Below are 27361 nucleotides of genomic sequence, written 5' to 3' on the forward strand. Positions count from 1 at the left end.
TTTTTTTTTTTTCATTTCCATAAATGTAAAGGGAAGACTAGAGAGTTACCAGATCACTGGGCTCCCATTTCCTCTTTTCCCTGCAGAACTCACTCTAGTAGTGCTTGTTCTTTCTGATCTCATAAAGTCCATGATAACTTATAAAGAAAAGTGAAGTGGAGTTCATATGAATGGTGTCTTTTAGTTTCCTAGCACAGAAGCATTTCCTGATGTTGATGGTCACTGATGGAGTAGCCTACGTGGGGTGGAGGAGGAAATACATTATTCATCAATAATTGTATATACTGGGAGCAAATGTGCAGCTCTGGAGCAGTGGTGGATAGTATTAGGAGGGTTTCATACCTGGGGTTGTGCCCATGTTCAAAAGCCCAAATCCCAGATGTCAGAGTCAGTCAAAATTTAAAGAAGAAAAGAAATGCCCATCTTCAAGCAATGAGAGTGACCCATTGATTTGAATAAAAGCATAAATAAGAAAGAAAGTGATAGAGGAGAAAGAGGTGATGTACAAGAGGAGAAGGAAATGTTGATCAGAAGAAGTGAGTAAAGGTTAATAATGGCAAGTTTCAATCTGCAGACAGTTTATGAAGCATGTCCACATTATCTTCTTGGTATCAAGCTAGGATATGGTCCCCAAACTGGGGTATACTTGGAATTTGCTAGTAAATGCTGACAAACAAACTGAGAGAAAGTGACACGTAGGTGAATGCTTTATGTTCTTGAAAAACGTGGATTTGGTGCTTGCTGTCATTTGGAAAATTGTCAATATAGACTTAGATTAGAAGTTCTTCAAGGTTACTCTCATGTTCACAGACTTCCCCTCTGCGTTTGGTTTCTCACAGCATGTAGTCCATCTGCTTCTTATTTTGAATGAATTCCTCTGTTTTATAATATCTTTATATTTTCGCAAATGCACTTGTAGTTTTGCTCATGTATATAACATAAATATGAATATAAAAACACAGAGATATAGAAAATATAGGAAGGTCAATAGACATTAACAGATATGGATAGATGATGCATATTAAGCTATGTAGAGGTAGATAACAGATTATAGATAAATGGATAGATAGATAGATACATAGATAGATAGATAGAACATTACATACATGCATACATACACAGATACATAGACACATAGATAGACATAGGCAGATACACAATACACAGTATAGAAGGACAGATACACAGATGAAGGCATAGTTGTAAACGCTGCTTCTTTATCATGCAAGACTTCAGGGCAGAAGTGGAATAAAGGACTGAGTTCAGAATTATATTATAGTCCATTTTATACTGCCTCTCTTGCACTATTTTATCCTGATATTTGTAGGTATGGCTTAAATTGAATTTTATATTAAAACAGATTTTGCTATTATTGGTTCATTAGTCATACAATTTAAATGTGATTTTTCTCTCAAATTAGCATTTTTCTTCAGAATCAGAGAAGGCTAGTAGGTGAAGGAACTTACACTGAAGAATGCTTTTGTTAACAATGCTACAAGTTGTAAATTTGTCTTATTTTAGCAAGATATTTCTATTTTTTCCAAACTTTTGGCAATTTTGGATGAAGCTTCCATATATGTCTGTGCACACGGGCCTTGATTCAGAATAGTTTTCTAGATATACAGAAGAATTCAATTCTGATTATAATTTTGTGTTTGGTGTAAAACCCCATACCTCATGGTAGTTGTGGGAATTCGGCATAGGTGCAATTGTGTAATGCAAGTCCATCCTTCTGTGTTCTTGCTTATGTTCTTACTTGTTAACATCATTATTTTTTAACCAGTTTGATGCTCCAGAATGACCAACATAGTATTCCAACAGAAGGTTTAAGATGTTCTCACATAGATTTGATAAATAATATAGTTTGTATCTCTGTCTGTCCCTTTACTGTAGAATTATTTACCTCTATGAGTATGTCCCAGAAGCCCTGGGATTACATATGAGCTATACCACACCTTGACTGATGTGCATTCTTGGATCAGAACTCAAGTCTTATGCTTGAATTGTCCCCAAAGTTTAGCAAATTCTGTTGAATGTTTCTCCTTTTACCTCAATGGTTTTTGCAAACTCATGTGCCCTATTTAAGTATGCTTCACCAAAGGGATGCAGAGGTCAACCGGAGTAGCTCTCTCAGCTGCTGTGTTTCTGCAAATGTCTCTTTTGACCTCAACTTGAAGTTTGTTCTGCCAGAATTGTTGCAGGCTAACATTTTCTTCCTGCCCTTTCAAGATATTATTTCATCCCTCTGTCTTAATATTCATTATTGACAATCAGTAACAGAGGCAGCCCCTATTCCAAGCACCTTTAATATCTTCTGGTCGCTGTTGATAGTTTACAGTTTCACTAAAATGCTTTTTCCATATTTTTCTAGAGTAGTGGTTCTCAACCTTCCCAATGCTTCAACACTTTAATACAGTTCTTCATGTTATGGTGACACCCCATCCATAAATTTATTTTCCATTACTACTTTATAACTATAATATTGCTACTGTAATGAATTGTAATATAAATATCTGGTGGTTTTGATGTTCTTAGATAACCGTCATAAATGGGTCATTTGCCCCAAAGGACTCATGACCCATAGGTTGAGAACTGCTGATCTAGAAGCTCATAAAGACTCTAAATTGCACACTTGATATATTGTATCTATTCTGGAAAATTCTCAGGTGGTATCGCTTTGATATAAGGCACCTCACATTTCCTCTGATCTTTCCTTCTGGACATTATAGATAAATGCTAGGTCTAATTTTATCCCTTGACCTTGGCAGCCTCCTCTATTTCATTTCTTTTTCTCTCAGTACCGTGTTCAAAAAAATGTTCAGATATACTTCACCACACTTTTAAGTGAGTCGGAGCCCACGGGCCTTTAATTTAATTTAGTTAATTATGTATATGGGCATTTTGCCAGCATGTATGTCTATATACATGCCTGGAGCCTGCAGATGTTGGAGTCCCTAGGACTGGAGTTACAGATGGTTATGAACTACAGTGTAGACTCTGGGAATCAAACCCAGGTCCTCCAGAAGGGTAACCATTTCTTTTAACTGCTGAGCAATTTCTCCAGCCCCATTCACACCATTCTTAATCCAGGGCAAGGCTGTCCACCACAGGATATTTCCTAAGGTCTGGAGAATTTGAGGTTTTCACAACTTGGAGGTCACTACTTGCTTGCATCGATAACAGTAGATACTGGCACAGATAGTTACCAGAGATGCTGGTGAATATGTCACTCATAGTATGCCACCCAGGAAAACAGTGATGATCCGACACATAGGTTAATAGTATTGGTGTTAAAAAAAAAAAAAAACTAACAAACAAAACCACTCAACTAATCTTTGTCTAGCCTATCTTTTGGATTTTAAATTTCAAGAGCAGTGCTACATTTTTTATTTCTAAAAGGTCAGTTTCAGCACCTTGTAAAAGGTGAATTATAGGCATATTCCAACAAACACAGCATTCGGCATACCTATCCTTGGCTACCTAACGAGATGCTTAACCTCAAACAAGCAAACAGAATCAACTTGACACGAAACTGTGCGGCCTGACCCATACCAGCTTGAGTTAACTGTGGACCAAGAACCGTCTAGGCAAACCCCTCTTCCATGTCTGTGCTTTTAACTCTTAGAAGTAAAAAGAAAAACAAAATGAAAATTTATCTAGCATCTTAGGTGCTTTAAGCCAAAGGAATTTTTCTTTCCACCAAGTCTATTGTATAAAATAAAAGACATCCTTTGTTTTTTTTTTAAATACTGACCCAAAGCATGACCATGACTTGAGTAAACCTGAGAATGAGTGGCTATCCAGACCATGAACTGACTACTCATGCCCACCCCAGCCTGCCCACAGCTACTGTTGACGCGGAGAGAGGCAGCTTGTCAAGTAATGAGTCTGTTACTGGGTGATCTCAGCTAGGAAGAGAATACAGTACCGGCAAAATAATAAACATTGACTCCGAAGCACATGCCCTCTGGCAAGAAAAGAAAAAAAAAAGATTCTAACACATACTGAGACCCACAAAATTGCTTATTCCCATTGGTTTTAAACAAACATATACCTCACCCCAGCAAGCACTTTATATTTTATTGTAAGGCAATAAAAATTATGTGATTCCCCAGAGACCATCATAAAATATTTAACTTTCAAAAAACAGGGAGTTCCCATGCAGCGTTGAGATTTCTTCTCATTTCACAAGCTAAGGTATAGCCCCCAAAGGAAAGGAATGCATTGCAATTATACCCTCCAATTAACTGTTGTGTCCTGGTAAATATATTTCTAGCTCCCCAGATAAAAGACAGCCCAGCTGTTCGGTTTAGTATCTCAATTCTCTGTTTCACCTTCACAAAGGAAGCATTCACTATATATATAACAATCATAAAATCCAGGGGCAATAGAAAAAACAGAAACAGGTAAAGTGTCTGGTGCATGAAAGTTCTAGTTGCAGAATGTTCCAGGAATTCAGACCACACAGTGACAATCTCATGACTTCAGCTAGACAACTCTGTAGCTTCCCTTCCTGTGTAATTTAATTAATTTTAAAATATTATTTTAATTTATTTTCCTTCTGTTTCTAAGCCTGTAAAATCAGCCAGAGCCCTTCACCATGTGTTTTTAAAATCTGCCCCATGTCCTTAATGGTGTCTTTAAGGCTCAGCATTTATCTCCCTTCCTCTGTAAACTTCAAAGCCTGCCCCCAGTGCCACAGTTCTTCCAACAAGGCTACGCCCTCTCCAGTAAAGCCGCACTTCCTCATGTCATTCCCTATGCACGCAAATACATGAACCTATAGCCCCATTTCCATTCAAACTATACAAGGGATAATAATTATGCTTATCTGTGGATGTAAGGTTACATTTTTTTCCTATTTTTTAAATTTATTCTTTAATCTTTTTTTTTTAATAGTCTAGATTTTACCCTCCCCCTGGTCCGCCCTCCAACTGTTCCACATCCCACACCTCCTCCACCCCTGACTCCAAGAGGATGTCTTCATGCTCACCCACACACACTCTACCAGACCTCCCCACACCCTTAGGCCTCAAGTCTCTAGAGGGTTAGGTGCATCTTCTCTGACTGAGTCCAGACCCGGCAGTTCTCTGCTATATATGTTTTGGGGGCCTCATATCAGTTGGTATATGCTGCCTGGTTGGTGGGCCAGTGTCTGAGAGATCTGGGGGATCCAGGTTGGTTGAGAGTGCTGGTCCTCCTATAGGGTCAGCCTCCTCTTCAGCTTCTTCCAGCTTTTCCCTAATTCAACCACAGGGCTCCCTGGCTTCTGTCCATTGGTTGGGTGTATCTGCATCTGACTCTTTCAGCTGCTTGTTGGGCCTCTCAGAGGGCAATCATGATGGGTCCCTGTTTGTAAGCACACCGTAGCATCAGTAATAGTGTCAGGCCTTGGGGCCTTCCCATGAGTTAGCTCTCAACTTGGGCCTGCCACTGGACAAATTATACTGATCTAGTAAAGTGGCAGTAATGGGCTCTTCTGTAATCTTCTCTGATCCATGACCTCAGTAGCTCCAGGAAGCTGGGTACTAGGTTTCCAATACCAGCCATCATTTCCCTTTGGCTACTTAGGTCTTAAATGTCAAATTAGCCAGCTGTTGGTTACCACCAACATGTGAAAGTCACCTTTAGAAATACCTTGCCATGCTGGTCATTGTTGTACTTCGTGAGTATCACAACTGGGTAAGACTTTTGGTTGTTTCCCCGTGGAAGCTTGGATAACAATTTTTTGTACTACGCAAGCTAAATCTCAGGGAGGAGGTTTTCAGGACAGAGTCCACGTGAATCTTCTGAATCCTCCATCCTAAGTGTGTGGTGCCTTCAGCAACCTCTGAGAGGCAACCAAGGCTAAAACCAATGCATATTATTACCGTGTTTGGTTGTCTTTTGTATTTTTTTTGAGGGGGGCTGTCTCTTAGACTACTCTGACCAACAACTCTAAAGAAGATCTCTCATGTCTGGTACTTAGGTTTTTGTTTGATATTTATGGTTTTTATGAGGAACATTGGCATCCTAAGTGGTATAACTTTGTCTCACTCATATGAGTGTGTGTAGGCATACATGCATATATAATGTAATTTGGCTAAATAGGAGATAATATAATTCCTTAATGCCTTTATAAAACACCCTTAGAGCTATTTGTCCCTTCTTCCTCCTTCTCTTTCTGTAGCTCTCCCCAGTTAAGTACCCACAATTTTCCCATTTCCCTTGCATATAGCCTATATCCTGTTTGTTGTCTCCCTAAACCAGTTTTGACATTCATTATGACCATGGTATTGATACTTGGTGGTTTTTGTTAGTCATACAGTGTTGGCCTGATTCATCACCCCACTTTGCATTGTCTTTCTCTCTAATGTGAAATCAACCTTCTCCATTATACCATAACTGACTGTACTGAAGTGTAAGAGTTAAGTTCTGTCAGAACGGAATCATGGGCTTTCCTCAATGCCCGGAAAGAATCCTCTGTTCTGGGTACTCTGAAGTCCTGCCTCACCCAATCTCTACTTTTCAAAACTATAATTGAATAGTATTTACAAACATTCATCACAGCCACATCCATACTAGAATGCCTTGGATTTTGTTGCTCGCATTTATTTATTCTTGTTGCTTAACATCTTCTCCTAGAATAATGCATACTAGTATTCCTAGCTCTGTGTCCGAGCATCCTCCACAACTTCCTGCAAAGAAATACTCACAAGGCTGGGCATGGTGGTACACATCTTTAGTCCTAGCACTCAGGATACAGAGGCATCAAAATCTCTGAGTTCAAAACCAGCCTGGTCTGCAGCCAATGCTTAGTAGAGAGAACTCCTCTCTCAAAAAACAACAACCACAAAAGCAAAACCAAACAAGTAAACAAACAAAAAACAGAGGTGGGGATATGCACACACAATGCTCAGGACAGTGACATAATTCACTCCATCTTGAGTAGAGAATTCTCCCATCTATCAGAATCCTGATGACTATTGTTACAGAGGCCAGTGTTTGAATAATCCTATGCTACCATTTGTTCATATAAGCAGTGATGGTTCTCAATGATACTGGATTCTATAGCATGTACCAAGTCCGTCAGAATCAATCTTGTCCCTTGCATCAAGTTGTATTACAAATAAAATATACCCTCAACTCAAATTGATCTGAATTGCATTTCCAAACTTCAAATTCCCAAGGCAAATAACTTTATGCTGGTAATATCTGGGTTTTATCATGCTAACATTTTAAAAGTAGAGAACTAAAAGCTAGAACTAAAATGCTTCAAGTTTTATCTCCTCTTATACATCCATCCATCTGTCGTTCATTCTTTCATTAGCCCCTTTCTTTTCACACAGTTAGGTGTGTGGAAAGACTGTACCCCATGTACCTAGGCTGCGTTAGATCTCACCATTAACCCCATTAAAGTCAGAGTTGACTGTATAGTGCTCAGCCAGTAGACTTCTTCCTGTTTCCTGTCATTAAGCATTGAGTTCACATTGGTTTATATTGTGAATCTGTCATAATCTGACAGGCAAAAAAATAAATTTGCAGCAGTGTCTGTGATAGTTTGTATATGCTACACTCAGAGAGTGGCACTATTAGAAGGTGTGGCCCTGTTGGCGTAGGTGTGTCACTGTGGGCTATAAGACCCTCATCCTAGCTCCTTGGAAGAAATTATTCTGCTAGGAGCCTTCAGATGAAGAGGTAGAACTCTCAGCTCCTCCTGCACCATGCCTGCCTGGACACTACCATGCCCCTGCCTTGATGGTACTGAACTGAATCTCTGAACCTGTTAGTCATCCCCAATTAAATTTTGTCCTCATAAGAGTTGCTTTGGTCATGTCTGCTCACAGCAGTAAAACCCTAACTAAGACAGTGAAATTGCCTCCCTACTACACATCTATTTCTAAAGACAGATGTCTCATCCCCTTTCAGATTCAGCCAAGAATGTCTGAAATACCTAGTAAATTCTTACATAGGAAGACTTGATCTTCAGATCATGAGGAATGGCACCATAACACTCATGCCTTTAATTCAGACTCCTGACCGATCTCCAAGTCTCAGCCTCTGTACATTTTCATCACTTGTCATGCATGTACTAGTAACAGGTCTGAGCGGTGTTCATCTAGTATTTTGTCTTTTTCACCTTTATTAACCTTCTTTTTTCCTTTCAACAAGGATTGTAAAATTAAGTCCCTTTGTAAATACAGCTTTAACTAGAAGTTCTATGATGCATTCTCATAATTATTTTTCTTTAAAAAAACATTTAAAATTATGTGTATAGAATTCATGATACCTTCACTTAAGGGACAGGCAAGAAAGTTACAATTTACTTTAGTCATGGAAAGGAGAAATAAAGAAGACTTCTCCCTGAAGGCAGTAGCCAGAATCTTATAGGTGGCCAGGCCGTGAAGGGAAACAATGGTCCATAGGTCATGGGAACAGCATATCTGGAAAGATATGAGATTTCATATTTGGAAAATGGCTGCTTGTTTGATTTACTTCATCGTATAGCATATGAGATGGGAAGAGACTGGGAGATGATTGGGCATCTCTAACCAAGTCACAAAGATTGGACATCCTTTTTCATTCTATGGAATTATTAGAAGTTTTAATGATAGAAAGAATATGCTATGTGATTTTTTTTTTAAATATTATATTTGAACTAGAGAAATGGCCCAGCTGTTAAAGGCTAGGCTCACAGTATAAAATCCAATTTGATTAACTGTTTAGAAATCTGTTGCTTAAACAAATGAAAAAATTGATTTTTCAATCTGAAAATCTGCTATCACAGATTGTCTTGAGTTACTAAGTAACCCAGAGGTGATGTCAGTATTGTTACATAAAACAAAACAAACAAATAAAAAACCCTGCACAAATAAAGATATAAGCTGGCACCACTTTACATTTGTCTTATGACCTACTGATGACCTCCTTCTCTTCCTTTTCTTTCTCTTCCTCATCTTCTTCTTCTCCTTCTCCCCCATCTTCTCCTACCCTTTGCCTCTTTGCAGATCCATGCTAGCTTTGAAAGAGTTCCATAGAGTATCTAACTCACTTTTCCAGGGTATCAGAGTTACCACTTTTATTATTAAAACCACATCCTTGCATGACAAGAGGGAATCCTGCTTTTTATTTTCCTGGAAAAAAAAAGTTCTGTTTCTCATTTATCAATTAAATAATTTCCTGTTTTCTCAAATATTTTCAAGTAAAATGATGCTTAGTATGCAGAATTTAGTCTGTTGTACAGGAAAATAAAAGATTAATTCAACAAAAGCTTGCTCTTCCTTTTTCTAATGTTCAAAGTGTGCAAAATGGCAGTTCATCTTGTGAAACATGAGAACAGTCTTAGATGGCATATCCATACAGGGATAATATAACAACAGCATGGATTGAGGGAAGATTCATTCTACAAATGGAATATTTGCTTATGCATGAGAAAATGTGTGTGTGTGTGTGTGTGTGTGTGTGTGTGTGTGTGTGTGTGTCTGTTGAAGCTTCTTGAAACTTTCAAGAAGTTTCATTTATGCATATATTCAAGTTTCCTATCCTGGTTTGTTTGTTATTATTTTATCTTATTTAATTTTGTTTTATTATTACTTTGTAGATGCCTGTCTGTATTCTAAAGAGAGAGAGAAGGGAAGATTGTGGATTTGGGTGTGTGGGGAGTTGGAGATCTCAGAGGAGCTAGCAGAGGGGGAACCATGATCTGAATACATTTTCTGGGAAAAAAAATCTATTTTCAAGAAAAAGTTAATTACAAATCTATAATGAAAGAATGTGGTCAGTTGTGGACTTAGAAGATGAAAGTAGCAAGAGCTCTCTTTGGACACCTAATTCCTCAGTGTCCACAGTGCCTTGGAGATTTTATTTCTAGATTATTCGCTATTTGCTCATAACATCCTGAGAAATGTGGCCAAGACATGTGAAAACATCCGAGCTGATATATGCCAAGAAACTCCATCAATCCACTTGAGAACTTTATATACATACATACATACATACATACATACATACATACATTTTATTTCACTTTTTACTTATTTACTTTACATCCCCCTCACTGCCCCACTCCCGGTCACCCCCTCCCACAACCCTTCCCCCATCCCCCATCCCCTTCTCCTCTGAGTGGGTGGGGCCCCCCAGGGTATTCCCTCCACCAAACCCTGGCACTGCAAGTCTCTGTAGGTCTAGGCTCTTCCTCTCCCACGGAGACGAGACAAGGCAGTGGAGCTAGAAGAACATATCCCACATACAGACAACAGTTTTTAGGATAGCCCCCACACTTGAGCGCTTTTTAAAGAACTTGTTCATTAATCCCATCCTATTCTTTCCTTAACCCTTCACAGGAAGCTCCTGTGGTGGCCAGAGCAGCTCTGTTCCTCGAATGTGCCCGTTTTGTCCACCGGTGCAACCGTGGCAACTGGCCCGAGTGGATGAAAGGGCACCACGTGAACATCACCAAGAAAGGCCTTTCCCGGGGCAGGTCTCCCATCGTGGGCAACAAGCGGAACCAGAAACTTCAGTGGAATGCGGCGAAGCTCTTCTACCAGTGGGGAGACGTGAGCTCCATCCTTCTTCTGTGAAGCCTAGGGCATTGGAGGGAGATGAAGTTTATCTTAGTGAATTTGTTTTACAGTTTGTTGTTTGTTATACTCAGAAACCAATTGATCACTTTGGCGAGAAAGCAGTCATTGAATTTCCCCCCAACCAATCTATAAGGCTAAATATTACTCTTTGGTTTTATAGTTTAGGACATTGAGGTTTATACAGTAGTGTTCATGTAGTTTAAAATTATCACTCTTTCATCTCCCATGCTGGATTCCGAAGACTTGCTTTTAATTGCTGAAGGCAAAAATCATCTTTGTGGTCAAATCAGCATGAGCATGAGTTTTTTTATTTTGAATTTTTCATGTTTTTCTTCTTTGGCAGTTTTATGTATATACATATAGTTTTGAGCATTTTCACCTCCTGTTCTCCACGATTACCTCCCCACACCCTCTTCTCCACTGAAACTCTTCTTTTTCCTAACTAGCCCCTGCTATTTTGATGTATTATTTTTCTTGATTCACTGAGTTTAATTGTGGGTGCTTGCATGATGGTGAATATGAGGGAGGTTATCTACCAGAACATGGGCTACTTAGCACTGGATACACCATTGAAGAAATGATATCCCTCCTCAGCGCCTATTTACTGCCCATTGTCAATTCGCCTTATTTTTCTGATAGATTTTTATTTTCTTTCTTTGACATACCTTCTATGTATATATGCATGCGAATGACTAAATAAGAAATGAGTGACTGTTTTAAGAATTCTAGCAAAATGGACACATATAAGGCCAACTTCCTCACTATAGGAAGGGAGAAGGTGAATAATAAAAAGAAATTTGAGAAGACTAGGGTTTTTTTCTGCTGATTCTAAGCAGAAAGCAACACAATGCATATGAAGTGCTCAATATCCCTGTATCCATATGGGATGCTTAAAGCTACAGGTATAATTCCCTAAATGTCTCAGCTGGCATCCACTGATGTCACTGAACTCAGGGTTTTCTGCTTCTAGTCTTCTCTATCTCTTTTGCATACTAATCCAGAAGACATGCCTTGTACCAAGACAGCATACTGTCTGCCTGTAAACAGGAATGCATTAACCTTTCTGTCTCTTACTGAATTTTCTTCTGTCTTATTTTTTCCTTTATTATTATTATTATTAATTCCATTCATTTACATCTCAAATGATATCCCACTTCCTGGCTATCCCTTCCACGAACGGCCCCCCATCTCATGACATCCCACTTCCTGGTTACTCCTCTGCCACACCCCCATCCCACATCTGCCCTCCCCCCACCCATTGCCTATATGAGAGTGCTCCCCCACCCACCCACATTCTCCCACCCCACTGCTCCAGCATCCCCCTACTCTGGGGCATCAAACCTCCCCGGAACCAAGGGTCTCCTCTCCCATTGCTATCAGAATTGTCTTATATAACCATCCTATGTAAAACAAAACAAAACAAATCAAAACGAAATGATATGAGGTACGTTCCATAAATATCAGACAGCCATCTTTACTAATGCTAGCATTCATGATCAGTGTTTGGCACTGCCTTTTTGGTGAGTTCTGTTGCACAATTTATAGAAAAGACTTTCTTCCTATGTGGCACCTAGTCTTGAGAAATCAGCATTACATAACTCCACTCTCTCTTTCCTACGTTTTGCTATGCTTATTTCATATTAAGCACAAGAGTTTACACAAGTCAAGCCATATAAACAAAACCTATATCATAAGACACAAAGATACACCAAAGTCATAGTAACACAAGAAAGGAAAATCCTTTACGAAATTCCTGCCATCATATGCCTGGCATAACATTAAGATTCATACTTATTAGCTGAAGGTTCACTAGGCTGAAAACTAAAAATACTGAGCCTGAATTCTTTACTTTTCTTTTTTTTTTAAATTAATTTTTTATTTGTTTACATCCCAAGTATTGCCTCCTTCCTAGTCCTCTTTCCCTGAGTTCTTTACCCCATCCCACTTCCCCTTCACCTCTGAGAGGATGCTCCCCCCATAAACTCCCAGACAAGGCACTCCTCTGCTACAGATGTGCCTGGAGCCTCAGACCAGCCTATGTATGCTCTTTGGTTGGTGGCTTAGTCTCTGGGAGCTCCCAGGGCTCCCACCTAGTTGACACTGTTGGGTCTTTCTATGGGGTTGCAATCCCCTTTGGCTCCTTCAGTCTTTCTCCTAACTCCTCCACAGAGGTCCCAACCTCCGTCCAATGGTTGGCTGTAAGTATCTGCATTTGTCTCAGTCAGCTGCTGGTAGAGCCTCTCAGAGGACAGCCATGCTAGACTCCTGTCTGCAAGCACAACGTGGCATCAGTAATAGTGTCAGGGTTGGGTACCTGCCCATCAGACAGATCCCAAGTTGGGCTGGCACTGAACAGCCTTTCCTTTGGTCTCTGTTCCATTTTTGTCTCTGCATTTCTTGTAGACAGTAACAATTCTGGGTCAAAAGTTTTGAAGGTGGGTTAATGACCTCCATCCCTCCACTGGAGGCCCTATCTACTGGAGGTGGTCTCTTTAGGTTCCATCTCCCCACTGCTGGGCAGTTTGGCTAAGGTCATCCCCATTGAGTCCTGGGAGCCTCTCACATTCTAGGTCTCTGGGACATTCTAGAGGTTGCCTCTATCCCCTACACCCCTCAGCTGCAGATTCCCATTCATTTTCCTGGCCCTCTGGGCTACTCTCCTGTCTCCCCCAATACCTGATCCTGCCACAGTTCCCCCTACTTTCTCCCACCTAATTCCCTCCCTCCCTCTGCCTCCCATGATTATTTTATTCACCCTTCTGAGTGGGATTGAAGCATTCTCACTTGGGCCTTCCTTGCTGTTAAATTTCTTAAAGTCTGTGTGTTATATTATGGGATATTCTGTACTTTTTGGCTAATATCCACTTACAGTGAGTACATACCATGCATGTCCTTTGGGATCTGGGTTACCTCACTCAGAATGATATTTTCTAGTTCCATCCATTTGCTGGCAAAATTCATGATGTCCTCACTTTTTTTAAGGTTTATGTATTATATTTATGTATCTGTTGCTCTCTTCAAACAAACCAGAAGAGAACATCAGATCCCATTACAGATGCTTGTGCACCACCATGTGGTTAACTGGGAACTGAACTCAGGACCTCTGTAAGAGCAGTCCATGCTCTTAACCACTGAGCCATCTCTTTAGCCCCCAGATGTCCTTGTTTTTAATAGCTGAATAGTATTCCCCGGTGTAAACAGCCCACATTTTCTGTGTCCATTCTTCAGTTGAGAGATATCTGAGTTGCTTCCAGTTTCTTGAACCTGAATTCTAAACTTCTTTTCCCACTGAAACATTGATTTTTGTGCTTGTTGTATAAATTTCCTGTGTCTCCATCTACTCACTGTGGAAAAATTTGCTACCCTTTTACTGGAATATTAAAATAAGAATAACTAAAGCTGGGATGATACCCCTGTTGGTGACGTGCTTGCCAATGAAGACTTGAGTTCAGTCACCAAGAAAACGCCAAGCATACTAGCACTTACTTGATTTTCCAGTACTGTGGAGACAGAGGCAGGTAGGTCCCCAGAGCTTACTTGCCAGCCAGCCTAGTCTAAAGAGTGATTTCCAGACCAGTGAGAGGCTCTGTTTCACAAAAACAAAGTTGGTACTGCTTAAGGAACAATGCTAGAGTTTGTCTTCTAGTCTTCGTGTGTACATGCAAATGTGTGTTCACAAATTCACAGTAGATAGATAGATAGATAGATAGATAGATAGATAGATAGATAGAGATAGATAGAGAGATAGGTACTGTTACAGTATATGTATATTAATTGTATGAAAAATAAGGTAAATACATGTAAATTATTGAACTCAACAACACATGAATATGTGACAATGGATTTAATATTAATTGTTCATTCTAACTGATTAAGGCAATTCATATCCCAGACTTTAGTTTTTGACATCCATGTTTTAGAAAAGGTAAAAAATATTCATGACCTAGCTGGAACTATCTTGCCCTACAAACTAAAAATCTTAATAAATGGTATCTCTTCATTACTGTCTTTCTTAAATGAAGATAATCATATAACTCTTTAGCAAAGGTTTAAGACTCCCACAATATCACTTATTTGGAAAATGTTCTTGTTCCTCATTTCCTAATTACACTTTAAATCTGACTCTTGTCACCCATGTTCCAGTCTGTCCCCACATGTTCGAAAGGAAGACGTGATTGCTAGTTTGTCACCTTGCTGAGATTTTATTTTCTCTTGATGAAAGTATTTACTGGCCTATACACGGAGCTCCTGTAAAATCTCTTTCTCTAGGGAATAGATATGTTACCCTAAGTGTGTTTGGTAACTATGGTTAAAAAAAAGAAAGAAAGAAAGAAAGAAAGAAAGAAAGAAAGAAAGAAAGAAAGAAAGAAAGAAGGAAGGAAGGAAGAAAGGAAGGAAGGAAGGATGAAAGAAGAACAAAGCAGGATCGGTAGAGGAAACATAACATAGGTGGGGGTGGAGGCAGAAAGTGGGGATGGTAGTTTCTCTCTAAACAATCTTCACAGACAGGGCCTTTAAAATACTCTGTAAAATGTGTTTGCAGGAGGGTTATGATGTAATGCAATGTAAAAGACAGACATACGATCATAAAATTCTAGGAAAAGTAGGCTAGGTAATTGACGGAAGCTGGCACTATTGTCTTCCTTCCAGTCGTACATGAACCTCTCACTAAGACTCAACACACAGTCCATGTATGAATTCATCCTGAATGGTCTCTCCTCTGGTCAGTCTCAAGGAATAACCCAAGCACTTTCACTCAACAGACTTGCAAATCCATGTCTCCACTCTTTCATATTTAGTTTTCTTATTAAAATGTTGACTACTCTTTCCAAATTACTTAGCCTCATAATACTTCTGAATTTGGGAGTGATGTGTTTTCTGTGAGACTACATTGGCTTTTATCAAGGCAAAATCATCAGATTGGAAATTTATATCCCCACACGACAGTAGCAGTATAAAGGTTTTTCTTATTCCAACACCCTGTATTTTCTAGTTCAAACTAAAACCATTCAGCCCTTTTACTGGTAAAAAGTTTTCTCAGTTTCAAAAGTCCAGGAATTTTTGGACAATCTTGCTCCCCAGTAAAATTGAGATGTAAGTGTTTTTCTTCAGCCTTTCAATTCTTTTGAGTTAAAAGATAGACTGTTTAACTCATTTATTTCTCCCCAGGCAAAGAGACAATATGCTATAAATAACTAACACAGATGGACCCTTCTATGATGATAGTACTAAACAGGACATAAGAAAATACTTGGAAACTTTCACAAGAATTTTTTAATTGTAAACACATTCAACAGATGTGAATAGTGTCTTTCTGAGAAGAATGCCCCTGGGCCTTGTTTTTATATAGTGAAAAAGGACCATCATATAACACCAATTCCATGTTGGTTTTCAATATTATTAAAACTCAATCCTAGCCGGGCAGTGGTGGCACACACCTTTAATCCTAGCACTTGGGAGGTAGAGGCAGGCAGATTTCTGAGTTTGAGGCCAGCCTGGTCTACAAAGTGAGCTCCAGGACAGCCAGGGCTATACAGAGAAACCCTGTCTCAAAAAACCAAAAAACCAAACAAACAAACAAACAAACAAAACAAAACAAACAAACAAACAACCCCCCCAAAAAAAAACTCAATCCTATGTTGAATCAATGTGTCTTATAGAATATGCCCCAAGATGTTTCACCTCTTTGTCCTTTCCTGTGTTTGGGAAACTGAGAGAATGTGTGAGGCCTGAACTGATCTGTTATTCCACTCATTAGTCTGCAACATAGAGATGCATGTATCACTGGTATTTTGGAAAGCCTGAAACATAAAGCAACATAAACAGACCAATTTAATAAGATTATCTATTTAGCTTAATTAAATATAGCAAGATTAATAATTGCCATTAGCAGGGGAAAATGCATTTGACTTCAATAATGTGTGGGCCACCATTTTAAAAATCTTTAAATGATAATTCTTGTACCATAATTATATTGATGTTGTTCCAACACTAATATTTCTTCATGCTTCATTAACTTGATATAATTAAAACTGTGATTGACTTATTTTCATCTTATTTTAATTGAGACAGTCTGCAAGAGGAGCATACTCTATTACAAAACTTACAAAGCTCTCCACCACCTCATTCTTCCTCCTCTCTTCTATCAGAACGACAAGACTATCCCACAAGTGAGCTTCAAACACACTGCTATGCAACTCTAGAATTTGGATCCCAGCATCCTCTTTTCTTCCATATGTATGTGTTGGAACCTCTGTGATGAAATTTAGGGACTTAGAAAACAAACAATCAGGTCAGTGAGCCCAATAATCAAGACAGTTTTCAGTTGTCAGTTTTATTTTCCCTTTTCTGAGGGTCCCTAAATTTTCTATGTAAAGTGATTTTAAAAGCTGTTTTATTGACAGTATCCACTATTTCCAGTCCTCTGGTAGTGAAGTGCACACAGACATACAAACAAATGTATACACATATAAACATAGACACCCAAACACACACTCAAACACACATTTCCTAGAAGTTTGAACAGTTTGGAGTCAGTCAGTTGATGTAGATTTTTTAAGAGAAGCACATTTTCAAAAGACCTGGCTAGTCACTTCACTATGCAGAACCATTTGGACCCATTTAGACTCTCTACCTCATTTGAGGAGTGTGCCACTCCCTGACCTCACCTCTTTCCTCCCCATATTTCCATTGCCTGAAGATCTCTTAGACTTTCTCCCTGTGTGATTTTCCTGGTTACTCAACTCCTGGGTGCCCAGTGCTTGATGTGAGGAACTAGCACAGAATGCCTTGTCCAGAGAACTTTTCAAACCCCAGGTCTACATCTTGAAGGCACTTTCTCTATATCTCCAAACTTAGTTTGAACAAAATAAAGCCCTTCTTCCTAAATACACACTCATCTGCAAGCATGTCTAAGATTTTGGCTCTCATTAGTGGTACTACCAGCAATTGACACGTGTACCATTCAGCACATTCTAAATCTCTTTCTGCTGATTCTACCTTTTCCTAATCAAAGTCTCACAGGCCAAAGCTTCATTACTTCAATTTTAGATGATTATTTTCCATTTTCTCTCATCCTCACAGCCACACCTTATAATCTATCTTGTACACTGCCATTAAGGTCATATCCACAGGACACAATCTATCCAAAATGAAATGTTCATACTGATCTCGTATTTCTAGCCTTGGCCCCTGTGACTCATTCTATAAACTCTGGCTGTTTGGTTAGAAGAAAATTATCTTAATGTCCTCTCTTCCTTTTCTTTGAGTTAAGGTCCACGTTGCTCAGGTTGGAATCATTGTCTGACCTTTGCTTAAATAATTTCTAAGATTATGGGTGATGAAGTTGAATTAACTCATATGCATAAAGCTATTTAACTTCATAATATAAATTTACTTTATAATTTATATATAATATTATATTATACATTTACTATTTAATGTTATATCACATTATTAATAGTATATATAAATATAAATTTATATAAACAGTAGGCTTCTATAAATGTTGATGTCAATCTTCATGTTATACTTTCCTGAGCAGACAGCACAATGACCCTCCAATTCCAATGGTTCATTAGGCACACAGTCCTAAGATACCTTTCCAGTCTCCCTGCATATTTTCTCCATTTAAAAAAAAAACAAAATTGTTCTTCAATGATTTCTCAGTGAGTCCCTGAATGCCTGGTATTCATAGAAACGTTTAGGTTTTTTTTTTTTAAGTGAGTATCTCTCTCCATTTTCAGTTCAATCAGCAGCACATCAGCTGTTCTAAGTCTGTAGTAATGAGACACATGGTTGTGTGTCTTCTGAACCAGTGACTGTGTCACTCAACATGTTCTTACCTCCCCAAACGACTGTAGAGTGTAAGTAAGGAAAGGGATAGGAGGAAATATGTTCGAATTCAGGCCACAGCCTTCAGCTAGTCTCTTAACCTCTGTAACTTCCCTGTTTGTCAGTGATCTTCCTGTAAGTGCATTCATAATTCATCAAGGCACATGTACAAAAGGCACCAGTGCACTTGCACAGCTTGTGGATATTCATGTCTCATTCCTAACCTTACAAACCTCTCACTTTATAAATATTTCATGAATGGAGGAAGAAAGGAATTGCATCTCCTTAAGACATCCTTCAAACCTCAGATGAGACGTGGAACTTTAAACTGTAACTTAGGCAAGCTTAGGTTTGATTTTTTAATATAAATTTGGACATTAATTTAAATTATTTCATTAAAAAATTCCATAAAAATAATATTTAAAAAAATTCCTCCTTTTAGTCTTGCCATTCAGCTGGCTAGCCCCACTCCACACTCATCACGCCTCATCCTCAGCACAAGGTCTTTGGAGATGCTGCTTATAGTCTTGTTTTATTTGTTTAAACCTTCCATAGTTAGCAAGTACAACTGGGGGGATATTGTGGTAGCTTTTTCTAGTACGTTCTTCTTAGGATTTTTGTTCCCTGGTCTGCAGTTTGTCACTTATTTCCAGATCTTATAAAGACCTTTTTTATTTCCAGAAGCTGAACACACTCAAAACAGTCATGTTTTTATTGAGAGTATTCTGGATGCAATTTGTACATCTGTTCATGGGTACGGGTTGGTCTCCAGCAGTGAGTCTAATTCCTTGCTAAATATTTCATAACCACAATATGGGGATATGGAAGAAAATGAGTTGGGATTTATATTTACAAATACACAGAGCACAAGACTATTGGACCCAGAAGCAGTGTTCACTTTACTTTATCCTGAGACTCCTTCCCCAGGCTCTAACTCTCATTATTGCATATACTGCAATGTTTAGATACAAAAGGAACTGGATAGAGAGAGTATATTCACCTCTTGAGGAAAATTCCTATCCATAAATTGTGGCACAATGTGTCATGACTCAGAATAGAGAGCAAGCGTTTGAGTCTGTGTATGCCAAGTTAGAATCAATATTGTCAGTGTGCCAAGGTATTAGATGTCCTTTTAGAAGCTCTACCAGAAGAGCAGTTAACATTTCTTACTAATGTACTATCATGGGATGGAGAGAGGCCCATAAATGCCAATAAGTGCATACATAAATGGTAATATAAATAAAACCACAGGAGTAGAATTCTTGCCAACTTCCAAACCCATTAGCATGGCACTGATACTCTTGTAAAAAAAAAAAAGTATAATCAGATGTACTCCAAAGAGTGATACTTTCTTTTTTTCTGCCTTAAATCTCTTTATTAAAAAAAAATACCTGTATGTGAGATGTGGATATTGCTCAGTGGGTGAGAGTGTGCAAACATAGGAACCTGGCTTTAAGTCCTCAGTACCCACAGAAAGGTCCAGGGTGGCCACCCCTACCTCTCACACCAGCAGTATGGATGATAGACACAGAAGTGTTGATAGGGTTCGATGAACACCATCCTAGCTCATGATTCACTGAGAAAGCCTGTCTCAAAGGAAGATGAAGAATTGCAGAACAGAAATACAATGTCCTCTTCTCGTCTCCACACTTGCACAAATGCACATACCTGCACACTTACCACAAATTCACAGAGAGAGAGAGACAGAGACAGACAGACAGAGAGACAGAGAGACAGAGACAGAGACAGACAGACAGACCACTAGTGGCTTGCTTCCTGATATCAGACCTACAAAATGATTGAACTTTGAATAAATATGGATGGTTGTTTCATTAAAAAATATTTGTATATGCATATAAAAGTGTCCATTCCATTTTTTTCCAAATCTTTGGAACAAATGACCCTGGAGATATCTGTGTCCCTTCCATCTCTAGATTCCCATATTGGTAAAATGGAGGTGAAAACGCATAGAATACAAAAGAGGGCTGCATGGAAAATCACGCCCACTCTCTGGGGCCTGCATGCTGCCTTAGAGTCTGACACCCTTCGTGGTGTTCCTTGCCTTCCTTTTCCACTCTAGGCCATTGGCATCCGATTGAACGAGCTGTGCCATGGAGAGAGCGAGAGTCCTGCTAACCTGCTCGGCCTTATCTATGATGAGGAGACCAAGAGAAGACTTCGGAAGGAGGATGAGGAGGAAGACTTTTTAGATGACAGTAAGGAGACTCCCTTTACTACAAGAGCCCCTGCTTGTAAGGAACTCTGTTTTAGGAACACTTCTTTGTTCCTCTCTCATTCTCTCTCCACCTTCCTCCATCTCCCACAGGCCATTCCCCTTTCCCCATGGGAATGTAAAGCATGTACATTGGGGGTGGGGGTGGAGGAAAAGTCAAGAAGAGAAGGCCGATAGACAAAGCACTGCAGGCAATATGGAAGACACATTTTAGCCTCTGGCTTATAGTTATCCATAGCCTCTAAGCTTCTGCGAGAGAAAGTTGTGAAAAATTTACTTTCCAAGAAGGTTTTGCTTTGCTTTGCTTTGCTTTGCTTTGCTTTGCTTTCTCTCTCTCTCTCTCTCTCTCTCTCTCTCTCTCTCTCTCTCTCTCTCTCTCTCTCTCTCTCTCTCTCTCTCTCTCTCTCTCTCTCTCTCTCTCTCTCTGTCTTTCTCTCTCTTTCTCTAATTCTCCCTTTCCCAGATTTTATCCTGCTACTGCTTTGGAAAATAAAAGCACCATGCAAAACAGAATTGAACAAGAAATGCTTCGCAGGGGCTGCAGAGATGGTTCATTCAGGAAACTACTTGTTGCACAAGCCTGAGGACCTGAGTTTAGATCCTCAAAAGCCCTATTAAAAAGCTGGGCACAGTTGTGGGAAACTGTAACCTTAGCACTGGGGAGTCAGACTGGGAAGTCCATAGAACTCATTGGCCAGTTGGCCCCACTGAATGGATGAGCTTGAGATTCACTGAAAGAGCCTGTCTGAGAACAAAAATTTCTGGATGTGGAAAGCTTTTCTAGAAATGCACTTGACATCAATCTCCAACCTCCACATTCATGTACAAGCATATGTATCCCCCATGCTCATGTGCACACTCCTATAGTAGCAAGTTTATACACTATGCTACACATGAAGAGATGCATTCCAAAGAACATAATGTTGACTGATTTAATCAAAGCATATTCTAGTATTAATAAGAAATTCAAAGTTTGCTTAAACTCTGACTGTCCTGTGCTGTATCTATTTAGAGTTGTCATAGAATTAGACAAGCATATTCTTGCTAAACCCTCTACAGAATCACTTTGTACATATATATGCTGTGCACCATACAAACCTAAGGGAGTGTGCAGCATTTTATTGAGTGAAAACTCCAGTTTGGGCTGTGGAATCTGCATCTTTCCATGATGGAAGCAGTGGCATCTTTCCATTTAACCTTTCCTCTTCAGTTGCAATTCAAGTTCTCTGGTTATATTTTAAGGGTTACTCTTGGCTAATGCATACCAAATCTGCCTAAACCTTGTGTCATGAAGTATGAAATGATAGTTAGATGATAGCAATAGAAAAGACTTTAAACCAATCAAGGAAATCTCTCACCATGTTCCTTTCCTCTTTTGCACCAAGGACTTTTTCCCATTATTTTGTTCTCCTTTCATATCTTATGAAGTGAGAAAAAAAAAAAAACCTTAACATCTCTGCTGATAAAATACTGACTTTCTATGTGGACATATCAACTCAATGACAAAAGTTGACTCTGAAGATAACCTAGTCTATTTTTGAATACCTTTGGTGTTTAATTTCACTCATATGCTAAATGCTACAGAGTGACCTTTCCAGCAGTCACAACACCTAGTAAAGGCTTGCCATGAATGTCAGCCAACTAGAGGCACATGGGGGAAGCCACTCGGAGGTCATTTAGAATCGAAGGAGCTGAAAGAACGTTAAATGAGTACACCCTCGCAGATTGCAAGGTGCAATCTACATCAAATCCAAAAGCTCCATTCATCCATATGTTATGTCTAGTACTTCATTGTTTGGGTCATGTAGAGCTCCATCTTTGCTCCTTGTGACAGGATATTTCAGCTAATAATCAAGAAAGAGACTAGGTCACAGCCAGGATCACTACCTACCAGAGAACCTCAGGAATAAACATACAAATACAGAAGTTTACAATGAGTAGCTGATATTTGGTTATTTTTATTATTAATTTTGTCCACGCATGATCTTCTTGTGTGCCTCAGAGTGATGTTGATATTGAAATCCTGCCACATCCAACATTTGAGTAGCTGATATAGTACAGGCTTCTATTGCCATGCCTAGTTTCAACAAACTTGTTTTTGTTTTTTAATTTTGCACATGTAGGTAACTTTTAGAGCTGTATGTCCTCTGTGGAGTATAAGACTGATGTTTGTGATCGTCAACTAATTACAAGGTTGTTATGTGTGATTTAGCTAACTTTGCACTCCAAAGCTAAATATAATGCAACCACATGTCTGTTTGGAAATTCCATGCTAGCTTATCTCTTCCCTTCCTAATGAGAGGCAGATTTTCCAGCCATGTCTTAACTATGTAGAAAGAGCAACGGATCTCTGGAGGGAAAAATAGACCAGATGTCTTCAGAAGAGTGTAACATTTACCTTCTACGTCAAAAAATCATGTGTACAATTCAGTCAAGAAATCTCATTATGCCCGGAGACAATTTTTGGAATTTTTAAAATTATTGATATATAATGATACTGTGACAGTTTGATAACTTGATTTATTCAACTGATAACTATTTTCTTTCCTTTTTAAGAAGCAGAGTGCTAGATGGCCTTATTCTTTTCTGAAGATAAAGTAATCAGGATATTTATACAGGGTTCATATTAATACAGATCTCTCAACCAGTCCTGACCATTTTAAATCCTGTTATTTCCTGTATCTGTATTTAGTCCAAATTCAATTAGTTGGTCCATAGTAGATTGGATGTTTGACAAAGTAAAAAAGAATCTATATTTAATAGAGCAAAAGAGACTATCAGTTGCTTCTGGTACAGCTGTGTCATACTGTGCCAGGAGAGCTCATATTAAAATGTGTACTGTAAACTGGGAGTGGTGGCTCATACCTACAATCTCAGCACTTGATAGGGAGTAGCAAGATCTATTTGAGTTGTAGGATGCCGTGGTATGCAGGACAAGTTGCAGGATAGCCAGGGCTATGTAGAAAGACCCTGTTACAAAGAAACAAATATATGTAATATCATTGACCAGTATCTTTTCTTGTACCTGTGTTACACAAACATCAATGAAACTAGAGCTGAAAGAACGTCACAGCTCTCAGAAGGCCAAAGAATCATCCCTTCCTGACGTGAGTTGGGAGGACTCGAGGGCTCCAAACCAAGCTGGTTGTCATATATGCCGTCAAGACTTGACTGAATACAAGACCACTTTCCATTTCGGTTTTCACCAAATAGTCTCTGGGAACATTGGAGCTGGGTTGTGTTACTCTGTAGTACTGTAAATAGAAACACTGACTTCTGCTTGTCTGATGCTTTAATACTGAAGCACCCGTTACAGAACTGCAGAGTGGAAGAAGAGAGGTGGATGGCCATGCCCAAGTCATGCTGACAGGAGTAGGTAAATTGAGGTTGTGTAGAAAATATTCTCATGTGCAGTTTGATTTCACATGGATGTAGCTAGGTCCATCACACCATGACCCTCTATTTGTTATTGGTTTGTCTTCTCATGAAGAATTTTTTTCTTTTCTTAGGTACTGTGAACCCCTCTAAATGTGGCTGTCCCTTTGCCTTGAAGATGGCAGCTTGCCAGCTTCTCCTGGAGATAACCACCTTCCTGAGGGAGACGTTTTCTTGCCTGCCTAGACCTCGCACTGAGCCCCTCGTGGTATGTTGAAGCAATGTAGTGTCAATAGCCAGGCTACTTGAAAACAAGGAACTGCAGCTAGGTTTCCTATACTCCCAGTGTCTTTAAATGCTTAAAGATCTCACATGTTTTGTAATTTGAGTTTTTAACCAAAGGCTTCTCAGACATAAAAACACAATCTGGTTCATCTATAAAATAAGAGCTCCAAGATTGGCTTAGAAATCACTGGAAAAATACTTTCAGGTACAGTGTGACAGTGCGGTAATCACCACTAATTCTGATGGAAATATCTAGGACCCCATGTTCCTTTACCCTACAAACAATGAGGACTTTATAGCCAATGTTATTCAGAAATCATCACCCAATTTTCTTTTGTACTAACATTTCCTCGGTTCATATAGAAGCTTACTTCTAAAGAGTTTTCTAGTTTATAGTATGACATAAGTGATGTCAGTGTTCAGATTCTTGACATTTCCAAACATGACATTTTCAGAGAATTTCATATGGATTATGGTTTGGCAGAAAACATGACACACCACATTTACACACACACACACATAGACAGACACACACACATACACACACATACTACACATATTGGCACATAAAAACACAGTCATGTGCCATGTGCTATTTATTTCACCACACATATAAATATCATACAAGGCCTGTAAATCTTCCGAGTGTGAGTTAAACAGGGAACCCCTTGGGTCTATGAGTCTCTGATAGAAATTAATAGTTCTTTCATCCCAATCAGCCACCAACTTAACCTGGGGAGCCAAACAAAACCTTCTCTTTTCCACACCAACTTCTATTTAAGGGTGTTTTACAACCCACCTCTCCTGCTGTTAAAACCAAACAACATGAATAAGTCCAGCACTCCAATCCCAGGGTGGCTCCAGAAGCTGGAGAAAGGAGTAAGTGTTCTGCTACCATAGAGCACAGGCTCTGGCTTTAGGTTTACAATGTTCTAGAAGACCCACTTCCTCAAATCCTTAATCAAAGTGGGCATTTTCAAATTGGAAAGATTTATGAATGGAATGCTTGTTTTCCAGAGAAAACTAGCCTCATTGGGATTGCAAAACTGTACAATTTGACTGTTGGAAATGGAAACTCCAGCTACTTCCCTCTGTGACATCCCATTGACTCGAAGTGTATTTTTCTGAGTTGCCACTTCCAACGATCTGTTGAAAGTACTCTGTAAAATCAAACCAAGACAATCCGATGCATGTACTCAGCTTAAAGTCAAGCGTAACAAAATACCTAACCTGCAGACTCCCTTCAATATTGTTCCTTTCAACCTCCTGATTAATAACAGTCTTTGGGAAAGCATAGAGTACTCTGATTGCACGTTTTCAGAAGAGCTGCAATTTTCATAAAAACATGTCTTGTTTAGTTCAGTCACTTTTGTTCTGCCCTTTATCTCTTAAAGCTCTACCTCAGTGACTCTTGTGAGGAATTCTCTTTCATGTAGCCTATTATATACTGAGGACAAGCTTAATAATCACATCTCCTTGAAAAGCAGTTGCTGGCCTGAGACTTGTCAGTGAAAATGAATCCTTCTATTTTCTTAACCAGCCATGTTTGTTTAGCCTGAGCACACAGACAACACTGCCATGACAGCAGACAGCCATCAAGAATCTCAGCACTGAGAGGATCACAAACTAGGCTACACAGCAGGGCCTGTGACAAATAGAGACTCTATAAGCAACTAGAAGAGTTACAGGAAGCACAAAGAAAGGAACCTACAAAATCCAAGAGTAGAACAGCAGCCTTCAGCCATTTAGTAACAAGAGAAAATGTGTGTCTCCTTCACCTTGAACTAGGTTTCTGAGGCCTGTTGTTCATGACACCAGCACTTTCACTGTGAAACATAGGTTTGTGTATTTTTATTCTTTCCTTTTTAAGACTATAACATATTTGTATCATTATTCCCTTCTCTTCCTCCATCCAAATTCTCCCATAAAACTCTCTTGCTCTTTTTAAAATTCATAATCTATTTTTTCAATAATTGTTGTCATGGCAATGTATCTATATTTAAGTATCCATATATGTATGCATATATACATATTTATGTACACATATATGTATATATGTATATATATATATATGTATATATTCCTAAATACATAAGTCCAACTTGCCCAGTCTGTATAATATTACTTTGGGATTGACCATTTGGTATTGGCTAACACATTGGTATGTGTTCTTCCCCAGGGAAGACTATGTCTTCTGTTCTCCATATTCCTTAGCTGCCTGGAATTCTGGGTGCAGGGTCAAGGACTCCTGAGCTTTCCCCTTCTTGTCCTGATTGCTTTATAAATGAGAGTAAGAAATTTCCTCAATACAAAATTCCCCATAATGGCTCTGGCTCACACGTGCGTTCTCCCAAACCTGAGCTGACTTCCCACACTTGTGTGCTAAAACAGTCCACCCGACGTTACCTGAATGGCACCCTTCATTCACTTCTGCAAGTATACCTGTTTTCAACAGTGTAGACCTTAGCTTCCATTTCTTCCGGTCAAAATCTAAGACAGGCATTCCTAGGCTAAATTCAATGTATTAGTAATCTTGCTGTGATAGAGGAAGAATCTACACCCCTCCTTGATGTTTTTCCTACCTTCTAGAAACTACTACACCCTTCTTCTATCTTCAGGGGTAGTTATTGAATAGTATTGAAGTTTCCTCTGTCCACAGCCAGGGAGAGGCCCTCCACTTCTAAGAACACGTATAATGAAATTTGGCCCACTTAGCTAATGGATTGAGATAATCATAAAGTTCTTAGCTTTAATTTTACCTCCAAAGTTCATGTTTTAGTGTAAAACAACGTATTCTGAGGCTCTGGGGATTTAGGGTTTAGTAATCACTTGGGGACCATTATTTTATTACTATTGTGATGAAGTCTGATATCTAACTCCTACACTTAGAACTCATTATTTCTGTTTGCTTATCTTTCAACTTAGTGTTCTGAGTTCCTCAGAAAAGTACTTCTTATGTCTTTGTGAGTTGTTCCTAAGGCAGGGACCTGCTCTTAAGGCCTGGCTGAGGCATTCTCTCTCTCCCTGGAGGCAGGGGGCCTGCTGCTGAGGCCTGGGTCTCTCTCTCTCTCTC

General features: G+C 39.2%; 1 protein-coding gene across 14 annotated transcripts in view; it reads left to right on the forward strand.

Annotated features, from left to right (window-relative positions):
• Unc80 (unc-80 homolog, NALCN channel complex subunit) overlaps nt 1–27361 on the forward strand; it is a 191719-nt gene that overhangs the window by 73297 nt on the left and 91061 nt on the right. For 9 of the 14 annotated variants that reach the window (XM_031367789.1, XM_031367800.1, XM_031367786.1 and 6 more), the window contains 4 exons: nt 10323–10535; nt 20476–20611; nt 23933–24004; nt 24138–24271. In XM_031367789.1, coding sequence (XP_031223649.1) covers nt 10323–10535; nt 20476–20611; nt 23933–24004; nt 24138–24271 — 555 coding nt within the window. The remainder of the gene's footprint in view (nt 1–10322; nt 10536–20475; nt 20612–23932; nt 24005–24137; nt 24272–27361) is intronic. The other 5 variants (XM_031367798.1, XM_031367795.1, XM_031367793.1 and 2 more) reach the window with 1 other exon arrangement.

The sequence above is a fragment of the Mastomys coucha genome, unplaced genomic scaffold (assembly GCF_008632895.1).
Source record: "Mastomys coucha isolate ucsf_1 unplaced genomic scaffold, UCSF_Mcou_1 pScaffold14, whole genome shotgun sequence".
NCBI lineage: Eukaryota > Metazoa > Chordata > Mammalia > Rodentia > Muridae > Mastomys > Mastomys coucha.